Below are 13,693 nucleotides of genomic sequence, written 5' to 3' on the forward strand. Positions count from 1 at the left end.
GGCAGACCGGTAAAATTAAATAAAATGTACTCGCGGACCGGCAAAAATTGAAATGAGTGGAACAGAAAATAATACCATATTATATTTGCGCAATATAGTGCAATGTCGGGCACTCTCAATGTTTCTAGAAAAAAATTGCTCACTTGAAATTATTTCACATGAAGAAAAAATATTAAATGATGTGCAGGCCAAAAATTGAAATGGTTAGAACATAAAATATTAACATATATTTTCGTAATAAAATGCAGTGCTGGGCACCCATTATGCGTAAAAAAGCACCCAAAAAATATCTCACATAAAATATGTACATGCCAATTCATGAACAAACACAATTACCTCTAGTGAGAATTTGCTGCTGTTCCGTTTCCAATACAGGATTGCAAACGAGGCATGAAAAAAGGTTTTGAAACACAAAGCTCTGCAGTGACTCACGATCGATATCTTTGCTTAATTAAAGCTATTAGTGAAAAAAGTTTTTTAGTACAAGTGACTGGTTGAATACTCGGACAACAGTTTGATTGCTCGATTACTTAGCGATGGGTATTCGTTATCAAGAGAGCTTAATACTTGTAACTGTGATTCTTTTAAAAATCTGTAAATTAGAGTTCATCATATTTATTTTTCTGCAATTGATCGACGTCCGAAACAAAATGAATTTATATTACAATGATAAAGTCGTTGCTAACTTGGCAACAGGGTCAAAATCCTGCTGCGCATCACCTGGAAAAGATCTCAACGGCCCATGGTTCTCATGTCAGCCTGCAGGGTCGCAACAAGTTCATATCTTGCTGGAAGCCAAAGCGAAGCTGTGGAATATTATACTGCTTTTGGTTCAAACAAAGAAATATTCATAACCTTTTATTTGGATGGTAATATTAATGAAAAAAATCATGCAGAACGGAAAAAGCACGCGTGCTGATTGTCAGGTTTCTGAATCTTGCGAGATTTACCACAGCGCTTTCGCCATGATTCGGAACCGAGAAAGCGAAAAGTGTGATTACTCGGCGCCTGGACGTCGCCGGGTCATTAATACCGCACTAATCAAACAGTAATATGACGGCGGAAGAGTAATTGCGCGATAAACCAACGTAACTTAGTCTTTTCGACTTCGACAAAGCGATTGAGATGGCAGAAATTCAACAAAACGAAATTTCTCGTAGACCGGGGGTTGGAAACCCCTGAGCTAAGGGGTACAAGTTTGATGTACGCTACTCTTCTAAAGAGCCAATTTGCTCGATCAAGCTTTAACTATTACTATTAATGGTGTTTAGCCATACGGAAAAACTGATAATGTAAATATTTTTTTTAATTATCAACAATTCTAACATAGAAAATATTATAATATCAATATCACATTTTCGAATTTAGTGTTTTTAAAATTAAACTTTTTAAAATGATCACTTCCATAACATCGTAGGAAATCACAATGTCCATGCGCAAACACCGTGCACCAGCCAAAGATGAAATGAATTTCACATTTGTGTTACCAAATGTTACATTTTACAAACACTTTTATCGGATCACGAATATCTCGCCAGTTAACTGGAAACCTGGATCGATCTAAAGATCGATAAGTAATTATTAGATGCAGCTTGCCGACAAGCGCTGTTGTTTGACGGCGACTTTGACGACTTTCTAATTTAAGAACAGACTTGCGGGTGGCTCATGTGGTCTTCGCGGGCGACTTCGTGCAAGATTCTGTTTCATATTTTTGTGGAGCCTGTTCATAATAAAGGTTATTAGCCTACTTATCGAATTTAATAATTTAATCGGTAAGTATATTGATAGGTATTTGTCTGTCTGTTAGATGCACGCGATATCTCACGAAAGCGAGATTGAATCTGCTCCAGATTTTGCATGTGCATTCATCATATGTCGGACCAGAAGCCTATTGATTTTGGATGAATTATGTCGTATAATTAGCAAGTTATTAATTAATTAGTAATTTAACACAAGGTGTCACCGGACTTCCAGTCGGGCCTAAATATAACACAATTGAAGTTCGAGCATCAGAATTTACCATCCCATCAGAAGATACATAATACAATTGCAAACTTTTCAAACTTCCGGACTTTGGTGGGAAACAACATATTGTCAAGGTATTACAGACGTTAACGTGTCTACACCTAACTACTTTGGTATCGCAAGAGCCTTGGTTTATGAAATGTAAATTTAAATATGAAATTATTATTTTCCAGAATATGCACAAAGACAAACTATCTTGACAATTTTTATATATTTCATGTTCACTCAGTGTTCAATCTTTCAGTGCATCGAACTTACAAAGCTTATAACTTTCATTTATTAGCACGGCTATTTCTCCAAGTTTCAATAGTAATGTATATGAGTTTTCACGATTTATTTGTAGAATGACAAGCGTTAGTTTTGTTAACTTTTATCGCTATTATTTGATACATTTTTGTACGTCATGATTTATTTGTTTCACGCTACAGTGGGAACCAATCATCCAAAGTGGAAATGAACTTTACGTACATCATATGATAATTTACAGTTGTGGAAACATACAGCCGGTGATTTATTCCTTTATTTAAAATTATTTGATTCCTTTACCAGTGAATGAATAAGCAATATAAAAAAAGTACTTTAATTTTCGTTATTAAGCGAATGGTGTTTCTGCAATTTTTCTCAGTTACCTTTTCAACAATGACGTATGCTATTTTCCCCCTTGGGCGATATCATTGACAAATTATTTATAATTATGTATAAGTTATGATAATATTATAATATAATATAATTTTCTCCATTGTATTGATGATATCAATATAATACTTTGTAATAATATTACTTCTTACTATTCTAACGAAACAGATCTGGAACAAGACGCCCGTTGTTACACATCAAATGTGGCTTATTTTTCCTCTTGCACGGTTATCATTCTTGAATGGGCAGTTGGAGCAGAGGTAATATTTTTACCTATTTACTGTTTGGCAATTTTGTACAGGCAGTTAGATTACTGGAAGAATTTACTCAGCAAAACATCGATTTAAAATTCTGAAATACTCATTATATACGAGTATAGCTTTTGTTCGTAGTTCCAACAATCTTAAACACTATTTACACATACGCATCGTGCATATTTTAATTTTTATTTGTCTTGTGTTCGTAACTAAGTAATAAACAAAAATATTCAACCACAAATAAATGACGCAGACAAATTTTTTAAATCGGCCCGTTTTCAGGAAATGATATACCCAGAAGAAGCTGGATTATCTGTGGGTGGACCGGGAGATCCAAAGTACGTACAGTTGGAAACACACTACGATAATCCGAATGTGGATTCTGGTAAATTCATTTGTCATTAAATAAGTATCGGAAACAAAATTTAATATGTGTATACTATAATTTTTTTCTATATGAAATATAGAATTTTGAATTGACAGTTGATCTGAAAAAATAAAATAAAGATAAAAACGTTTTCACTATTTGACTTGTGTCTGTTCTTCATTGCCTACAAAGTGGGAGTTGAAACGAAAAACGTTTGATCCTATTTGAAAAACAAGTTTACTTCCAAGACAAAAAACTTTATTCGGTGGAAAATACTATATTGAAATGATTACTTGAACATTCTGAATAATATTGGCATGATATGGACTTTATTGCCAAGTCCACTCAAAAAGATTTGTGGGTATTTTAGATTATACTTCATTATTTCTATTATTATTTCAGATTATGAAATATATTTGTTGCACCACGACTCATAAAGCACTTAGTTAAAGTTTCTAATTTTATTTGTCGTAACGGTAACGGCAGTTTAATCTTTAGGAATACGTGACAGTTCTGGAATCAGATTTACTTACACTTCAACATTGAGAAAATATGAAATTGGCATCATTCAAATTGGAAATTTTGTTAATAGTCTTCATCATTTTATTCCTCCTGGCGCCGAAAGTTTTAAAAGCATAGGGCATTGTACAGACGCATGTGTCACAAATGTAAGTTACCAAGTTTTACAATAAGAATCTACCGTTAGGCTAATAATATTCAATTTATTGTTTTAAATAAAACAAGACATTTAGACAGTCAAGATATTTTTCCATATTATTTGATTCAAATATCTGAATATTTTTAGAGAATGGCGGCGGCTGATGTTAATAACGTTACGGTCTTTAGTGTTGTTCTGCATTCTCATCTTGCTGGGAGAAAATTAAGACTGAGACATATGAGGTCGAGTAGTTGGTATTTTTAGAAAAATCAGCCAAAATTTCTCTGCTAATGACTGATTCGCGAAATCCTGTTTATTGTTTAATCGTGAGCATATTTTTGGAAAGGAATTGAGTTAATATCAATTGGTTGTTAGTTTCTCTATTTGTAAGTTAGTCGGAAAATAGTCATATCAGAACAAAGCACCCTCTTATGAACACTATCTAACGCAACTTAACATTACATTGATAAAAATCTGACTTTTCAAATTTAATAATTATCCACTATATATATATAAATGTATATAAGAAATCAATAGAAAATTTTAGTCCAATGAAAGCAAATATTTTGTGTAGAGATGGCGTTGAACTTCCGTACTTAGGCAATGATGAGAATTACGATTTCAATTATCAAGAAGCACGATACTTCAATCCAGGAGTTATCATGAAAAATACTGACTATTTCCAAATGGAGTGTGATTATAACACTAAGTCTCGAACTGTGATGACGGAGGTTGGTTATTTCGTAAATCAGCAATTTATGGTAATCATTCTTCATATATCCCACCCCAACATAGAAAACAAAGGTTTTACATCAATATCTTATACATTCTGCATCCGTTCAAATTTTCCAAACTCAACATTATGTAACGACACTTTATCTCATTTGCAATTAAAATAGATATTGCATTAGTAGAATTTATGAATATCTATTTTTATGTCGGTGTTTCGCATTTTTATTTTATTTGTAGGGGGGATATGGTACTAGGGAGGAGATGTGTATGGCGTTTGTTTTATATTATCCGAAATTTGATTTATCTTTTTGTGAATCAACAGTCAGTCAATACGTTTCGTGGCCATACTTCGGAATTAATGCAGAACAGATACAGCAGTAAGATCATTTTTCGTACATAACAATGTTTGTTTTTCAAGAATAGTCAATTCTTCATAGAGGCGCAATTCTCACCACTTCAAAGCAGCTCCTGCCACGAACGAGCCGCGGCGCCTCTTTCCATGGTTTTATGGCGCTATATTCACAAAGTCACGTACTAGATTTCAATTTACCGTACATAAACTTGAAACATAACCCGAAATCAATCAGAACTTTATCCACAAAGAAAATCTACCCAAAGTATGTCACCGTCAAGGGCAGTACTTTTATTACAGCCTATATGCCTTGGTTTGTCGCATTTTACCCAACAAGATTTTCAATTTTCTGCCGTGTTACCCCGCCTCACGCCATTGGTTTGTGGCAGCTAAATAGTCAGCCGCCATGGGTTTGCGGCAACTTCGGACGCAACAAAATACATAAAACTGCACTCCTCATGATGCCCCATATATATATATTACAGAATAAACAACACCGCCGGAGATCATCTTTCTCATTTCATTTTGACTGGACCAGAAGAGGTTGCCGGAAAGACGCTTTTAGAATATATGAGCGAGGTGATATATAACTAACTAGAATATAAGTACTTTATGAAATATTTTCATTTATCACAGACATCTTTTATTACAGCTCGACTGGAATCAGGAAAACATCACAAACTTTGAAAGTTTTTACAATTCAGCACTGCACTGGGAGTTGTGTATTCCAGCAAACCTGAGTCAAATAGTAAGTTTCGATGTTTTTTTTTTTTTGAATCACTTACAAATTCCACATTGCTAAATTTTGAAATATTTTCATCGTATATATACTAAATGCGTCACAAAATTTGGAAATTGAGCAAATTTTTTTCTTTAAGAACATTTGGCATATGCATTTCAGGTCGTATCTGCGTTCGTTCCAGCCAATATAACAACTCCATACATCCCTCCAGCTAAAGAATGTCTGGTTGCTACAACAAGTCAAACGACAACTAGCCATGGCCATGCAATCAAATCGCCTCCTTTTATCATTGTAGTCTGGTTGTTGTTTTTCGCCCATATAGGTTACTCTAACAATTGAAAGCCAAAATACGATACAATATCTAGAAAACATGACATTTGAATCGTTTTTTCAAAATAGTTTTTGCATTTTATGCCTAATTTAGGAAGTGTAGTTTGCTTTATATCGAGACATACATACATTAAGAAACATTTGGGTTACCTGCTTAAATTTGTAAAAAAGCAGAAATATATGAATTGAAATAAATAAAAAAAAATACGTGACTTGATTGTATTGTTATAATCTTATATTGTTATATTACTATAATTTCTCATTTGCACAGAAATTTTACAAGAAGTTATTTTCTGTGGTATGCGTGTTCGAATAGCTATTATAGAAATATCACAACAATGAACCAAATAGGCCCACAACTGTTATGGAAAGTCATCATGTTAGGTCGAAGCTCACTTAGTTAGATGACCTTCACGCTTAGAGATATGTACTGTGTTGACTTATGTGTGGAAGTAATCTGCTTTTGTGATAGGATGTTGTAGTTGTGTTCTAATCTGGTAGTTTCAGTTGACTAGGAAGTCATCCGTAATAAATGCTTGCTGAATAATAATATATAAAGCCTCTTTATATATATGCCTTAAGTGTTTGGCTATGCAACAACTACAATGTTAAAGAATCCAACCCGTGGATAACTTTCACCTGAAGGCATGCAGCGCGCAAATAAGGCAATGAACCGACTCAGAAGTGATTTTAAATCTTGTTTGAACGAATTGTTTTTATGGAATACATATATCACTCTCTCGGTGGTAACGAAGTTCTAAACAAGAATTTCCATTCTATGTTATGAAAAAGTAAGAATTTCTCCCGATGCAGCAAAGACTACCCAATTTAGTTCATGCTGAGTGTGACTGGGCATGGGGTAGCAAACTGATAACCCTAATTTAAGACCCCGAACAAACTATACGTAACTGTTTATTTTCATCTGGGCAATGCGAACATTGACCGAAGCACCCATACTGCCTATATGGCCTATTATCGTGGAGTCACAGCTCCAGAAGGAATCGCATGCACAAAATAGTACTAACGGAGAGAAAATGCGTTTATTAAAATTAGATATCTTTCCGTAAATAATCCCACTCTAACCGAATGCCTATATTTATATCATCTAAATCAGGCCTGGGCAAGTTGCGGGCCGCAGTCGGCCCAAGGAAATGTTTTATTCGACCTAGGAGCAGATTTCTAGAATAAGAAAATTTGTCTTTACATATAAATATACTTTAACTGTAAACTTTTTCATTGTAATAAGATTCAGTGATTTAGTAGCGATGTTTTACAGACCAGTGGTCGACTGACTGTGGGCCGTGGCCCAATCGTGGGCCGCCGAGTCTTTTCTAGTGGGCCCCCAATACATTACATTTATAGCATTGATACAAAAAAGTTTTAAAAATCCAACATTACGTATGAATTTTTGGCCAAATAGTTTTTATTTATATATCAAACGATTCTACATTACGTTCATTTCAACTAAACAAATTAAACGTCTCTTAAAAGTGTTTCAAGTGTTTGAAATAAAAATTTCGATTGAAAATGTTAGGCCTTAAAGAAACCTATTTCATTTTATTATTTAGATCTCACTAGGCTTGCACGTAATTGACAAAAATCAATTCCGTAATTACGGCAAAATCAATTACGTAATGACCCCGTAATTGTGATATTTTTCCACGCATTTAAACCTATCATAACAACCAATTGAATCCACTTCTTTTCCGAATGGGACATTGAAGTTGGGTTTTCATATTCTTGGCAGTACTACACGCCATCGGCAGATGTTAAAGACAAATATCAAGGAGTGAATTCAAATTAATTTTATTCTGATTTTTATCTTTTGTGTTAGCTTTGATTTCCTTTATCACCTTCGCAAATTAACCGTCCCATTTTTATGCGATCAATTTTATTTTATCATTACCGACACTGGTATACGGTTATTTATGGAAACGATAGTTTTTTAAAACCACCTTAGTACTGAATAAAAATTAAGGGTTTCTAATTTATTAACCAACGACGAGCGTATTCACTCATTTGATTATACTTGCGATTTCCTCGCGACGAAGACTTGTTTTTGCAGCGTCTTCCGCATTATCCGACATTACTGCCTTGTTAGCATTTTATAATAATAATTATTGATGTCGACTTATTGACGATATTCCGATTACCATGCTTCATTTTACATTTAATCATTTCGCGGACTGAATGTTTAAAACATTATTTGCGATAAATTTAGATTAAATATTATTTATTTGAGTATAGTTTAAATATCGAACTTATATGATATGCCTTCTCCGAAAATACAAAAGTTATATCGCAAAACAATGCATTTTGTGACATTTATTTTACATTCACGACATTAATTTGCTAACTCAAGTCGGCGATCCTATCGGCCAAGATTGACACAAGTTTGGTCGAGTGCCGGTGGTATTCAAGTAGACGATAAATCAAAATAAGTTGCCGCATTTGGTAAGACAGTTAATCATACATGGCCGAAATATTGAGAGGAATTGTGAAAAACATCATGCGCAAGGCCAAGTCCGGACTGATATATAACGATAAAACCGTTAACAGAACATCAAGATTTTGTAATAGAAAATGGATCTCGCACAGAATAAACACACTGGCTCATATTTGATTATATATGATAGCAGTTGAATTTTTTTGCGGTCCGCGAGGAATCCGTCGTTTTGCTGTTTCTCTGCCGTCTCAATCGCTTTACCGATGCCGAGAAGACGAAGTTGCGTTGGTTCATTACGCAATCTCTCTTTTGTCGTCATATTGCTATTTGATAAGCGCGACATTAATTATCACGGCGAGGTATTGGCGCGAGTGATCAATCGCTCTTTTGGCTTATTTGGTTCCAATTCGTCGCGAAAGCTCTTCGTTAAATTTCACAAAATCGTCGTGTTGAAAGGTTATGGATATTTTCCTGTTTATACCCTAAGTATGAAATAAAACAGCCAAAAACAGTATGATATTCCATGTTCATATATCAAGTGTTGATATTAACATTAAAGAATGGTTAAGCATTGCTAATCCACACTTGGTGGGGAATTCCCACTATTTAAACGCGTGACTATAAAATAAAATGAAATAGAAACGGAACATATATACCATAAGTAACGGAAAACTGGAACAAGTAAATAATAAATAAAAGTAAAATGGATACAAATGTTTGATAGACCATGTTTGAAAGATTGATCTCCTGTGTTCATTAGTCATTTCACCCGAAGAAGTTGAAACCGGGCGTGTTGGCGTCCATCGGTCTTAACACAATTCTTCCCCCTATCTACGGTTATTATGTACATTGGCCATGGCCATGCTAGATAAGATGCGAGAGAAGTTGAAACCAGGTGTGTTGGCGTCAATCGGTCTTAACGCAATTCTATCCCTTATCTACGGTTAAGTTACGGGAGAAGTTAAAACCAGGTGTGTTGGCGTCAAACGGTCTTAACGCAATTCTATCCCCTATCTACGGTTAAGTTACGGGAGAAGTTAAAACCAGGTGTGTTAGCGTCAATCGGTCTCAACGCAATTCTATCTCTTATCTACGGTTAAGTTACGGGAGAAGTTAAAACCAGGTGTGTTGGCGTCAAACGGTCTTAACGCAATTCTATCCCCTATCTACGGTTAAGTTACGGGAGAAGTTAAAACCAGGTGTGTTAGCGTCAATCGGTCTCAACGCAATTCTATCTCTTATCTACGGTTAAGTTACGGGAGAAGTTAAAACCAGGTGTGTTGGCGTTAAACGGCCCTACTCAGTTCTTCCCCCTTAACTACGTTAATAATTTACATTGGCCATGCCAGAGAAGTTGATAATAGGTTAGTGAATGGCAACGCGTCATGCCCTCCTTCACCTACGTAACAAGAGAGAGAAAAATGGCTGCGAATACCGGAACTCTAACTTCTACTTGTTGAGCTTTCATTTTTCGCAATCGACGAAATTGACTGCTTTGAAGAAAGCTCGTTTCAATGCAATAATTACGAATTTACGGAATTCGTAACTTCCCTTCCGTAACTCAAAATAATTACGTAATTCCGTAAATCCGTAAATTACGTGCAAGCCTAGATCTCACTCAAAAAAACTTTGCCAATCACTCTTATAGAACATAGTACCAGCTGCTATATTATGCAGGCAACTTTGTGAAAAGGATCAGCGCTTGTTTATCACATGATCAATAGAGTAATCGTAGTGTATGATTTTGATAAGTCGCTCTTTGAGTCGTGTGCTAACACAGCGAGATATCGTTAGCCTAGTCAGCTTTGTATTACCCAGTATGCCATTGAACCTGCCATTGAACCAGTCTGCCATTGAACCTGACCTGAAGGTAAAGTAAGAAAGGAAGGTTTATTTTATCAAATAAACATCAAACTAAGTAACAAACTCACATGTATAAGATCGAACTCATTTATTAACAAAAAGCAAGTCACTTATTTTCTATGTCCAATTGCTACTTTGTTGTCAACAAATGTCTGGACGACAGCCTCTTTCACCTCGCTTGTCAGAAATTTCTTTTTGATGCTTATCAAAGATAAATTGACAGGCGCTAATTTGACATCGAAGACTTCAAATATGTTTTTGTTCTTGAAAACTTTGAGAAAGATCGTTCGCAACTAGCAATTGAGTAGCCAATACTGAGTAAAAAACAATATGGAATGCACAAAGTTGGAAAAACATCTCAGGCAAGCTCAACCATTAAAGCAAGAAAATCGTTAGCATTTTCTAATGAGATAAGATTTACATATTTTCTTTTAAAAAATTATGTTTCCACGTAGACGTTTCAGCAGCCGCACATACAAATTTTCTGGTATGATTGTAAACATTACCTCGTTTTCGCATGTTATTAGTTAGTTTTTGGTCGTGTTCCGGAAATTTCAGTACGAATCAAATAAATCAATGATAATTCTGTTTTCTTATATAATTTAATTGCCGTAATCAAAAATTATTCTAGAAATAGATGTGATAGAAACTTTCTAACAGTACTTTTAATAACAGGGTTGAGTATTTTGAAATACAATGGTTGTATAAAACATTCAAACCAGTTTAAGACGCTAACTCGTGAAACCACTCTTAAAATAGGCGCCAAAAATGTGGCAGTTGTAAAATATAGGAAGAATTTTTTTCGTATCAAGGGTCGGGAAAACATCCATCGTTGACTCAACATCACCACAGTCATTCAAACAAAACTAAACACATAATGTCAGCATTTAATCAAATAAAAACATATCGAGAAAACCATGTGTAATAACGTAAACCTTACAGCTGGGCTCTGCTGGCCCCTCTAAGCACGCCACTACATAGAGCCAACGGAACCTTTTGAAAAAACTATAATAATAGTCCAGTGCCAACAACAACGTTTAATCAATGAAAACAATTGGACCAGTAGTCAAAGAGGAACGAGATTTTTTACAATAACAACAATAAGATATTAGAACTCGTTCTCGCCTGAAAAGTTATAACACACTAAGAAGTAAAAAAATGAGTTAAACGTACATTTATGCTTTGACAAACTGCGCTAGTTACTGTTGTTTTGGGTATTTTGTGTGTAGTTTCAGTATTTGAAAAAAGATGGTCTAATTTTATTTCCTCGCTATATGGAATAGATTAGGTACTGGCACAAAATAAAGTGTATTTCAACCCTAGTTTCAAAATTTTCAGAAATTATCAATGTTGCTGAAATATTATTCAAACATACTGCGTTCAAGACCTACTGTACAGTTTGCCAGTCTCAATGCCTTCATATAACTAGCAGGCTATCTAAGAGTAAAACACGGGAGACACTCTTACCCTTTCTTTAGTCTTTATGTTCCCCTTGCTATGTCATTAACAGGCTGTACTTTGGGTTCTACAAATTAAAATTTCGAGTCTTTCAAACTAACTCAATTATGTGTGAACAGTAAACTCATAAACCCCAATTCCTGTTTTATAGAAATAATTTGATGAATATTGCTTCAGTTTATTTGTAACCTTTTCAAATGGAATTTTTTGAAACTGAAATGACTTTCTGAAATTTTGCGATATTCTAAAATCTAGATCTAAAGCTCTCAGGCAAAAGTGTGTCATAGCTCAAGTATACGATCACAACACTCTTATCTTATTTAATGATTGACAAATTTTTGTATCACTTGAAAAATAAAGCAAACGTGATCATGATATAGCAGAATACTTGTTTTCCCCTTTATGAACACTAGCACATATACTACATACTATTACCTCATTACCGTCTGAAAATATAACCCTTATCATTTATTGACGTCTAGTTACGTTGGTGAATTTAAAATCTCGTGACCATAATCTCATCTTTTTCACGGATATGCCGCATGATTTTCGCGTGAAATTTTGCCACGCTACGTAACCTTTAGTGCATTCAATTTGAATTTTGTTATCATTATTTTTATGCAAAAAAAATTTGTTGTGAGTTTTGTAGGAACTCTCAGGGTTATTTTTGAAAGAGTTATCCTGCATATACGTTCATCTAGCGATACTTAAGACATTAATGTAGGATTACTTCATCACATTTTATGGTTTGCTGAACAACGCTGTCGAGTAGAGTTTATCGACCCTCGTGGTATGAAGACTTTCTCCCATTGACGCATGCTTTTAACCACTAGAGCAGCAATCATGTGAGAATATGATTTTTATCATAAAAATCGTACATATAAATAGAGAAAAAATCTTCTTTACCGTATGCATCTGCAGATACCCAGGGTGTCGCATTTATGCATTTATTTGCTAACAGGTTTTTGGATAGTATTTCATTACTATAGTATTTTTGAAAGGGTATTTGCCAATTTAGCCAATAAATTAATGTCAATTTTTCCAAATCTGTTTTTGATGTATATCGAAAGATTCAACTTCAATTCCAGTGATTAGTCATGGAAGAGTCGCAAACAACTACAGACGAAAATCAGAGCATATTCTAATTGCGTATTTCTCACGTCTGTTACATGCTGAGATTTCGATAGGGACCATTAAATCTGTGCAGATGCTTCATATTATGTTCTTTTCTCTGAACATGTCGCTTCAAATCAGCCGTATACACGCATCAAGCTCCAACATTTGAAAAAAAGGCAACTGGGCCTAATGCTTGAATGCACAATTGTCAAGATATCTTTTTTAACACCGATATACAAGTTGTGGGTTGGCCAGTAACGCCAAAAGTTCAATATATCCAACATTACATATAAATTTTTTGCTGAATAGTTTTTGTTCACAGGACAAATGATCATACATTACATTCATTTCAACTAAACAAATTAAACGTCTATTAACAAATAAAAAATTTGCATTGAAATTGTTGGGCCTTGAAACATTTTTCATTGTACTATTTGGGCCTCTCTTAAAAAACTTTGCAGATCACTGTTGTATACCATAGTACCAGCTGCTATATGCAGGCAACTTTGTGGAAATTATCAGCGCTTGTTTTTGCACATGATCACTGATCAATAGAGTAATCAGGCCGTAAATTTTACTCGTGTATAATTTTGATGAGTCGAGTCGGTATGTCGATATCTCAGCCAGCTCTGAATTACCCAGTCTGCCATTGGACCTGACATTCGAGGATATGTTAAGGCGCAGCAGAGAATACACTCATCTCAGTTTTAT

At 34.7% G+C, this 13,693-nt stretch overlaps 1 protein-coding gene across 1 annotated transcript; it reads left to right on the forward strand.

Annotated features, from left to right (window-relative positions):
• The first annotated feature begins 1,967 nt into the window (after positions 1-1,967).
• On the forward strand, positions 1,968-6,667 carry LOC144423057 (DBH-like monooxygenase protein 1). The gene is made up of 11 exons (XM_078113252.1): positions 1,968-2,099; positions 2,454-2,531; positions 2,820-2,921; positions 3,201-3,303; positions 3,784-3,953; positions 4,091-4,185; positions 4,518-4,674; positions 4,913-5,052; positions 5,513-5,606; positions 5,680-5,775; positions 5,929-6,667. Exons 2-11 carry the CDS (start codon positions 2,499-2,501, stop codon positions 6,106-6,108), a joined length of 1,170 nt encoding a protein of 389 aa, XP_077969378.1. The 5' UTR covers positions 1,968-2,099; positions 2,454-2,498; the 3' UTR covers positions 6,109-6,667.
• The last annotated feature ends 7,026 nt before the right edge of the window (positions 6,668-13,693 follow it).

Source organism: Styela clava, chromosome 5 (assembly GCF_964204865.1).
Source record: "Styela clava chromosome 5, kaStyClav1.hap1.2, whole genome shotgun sequence".
Lineage (NCBI taxonomy): Eukaryota > Metazoa > Chordata > Ascidiacea > Stolidobranchia > Styelidae > Styela > Styela clava.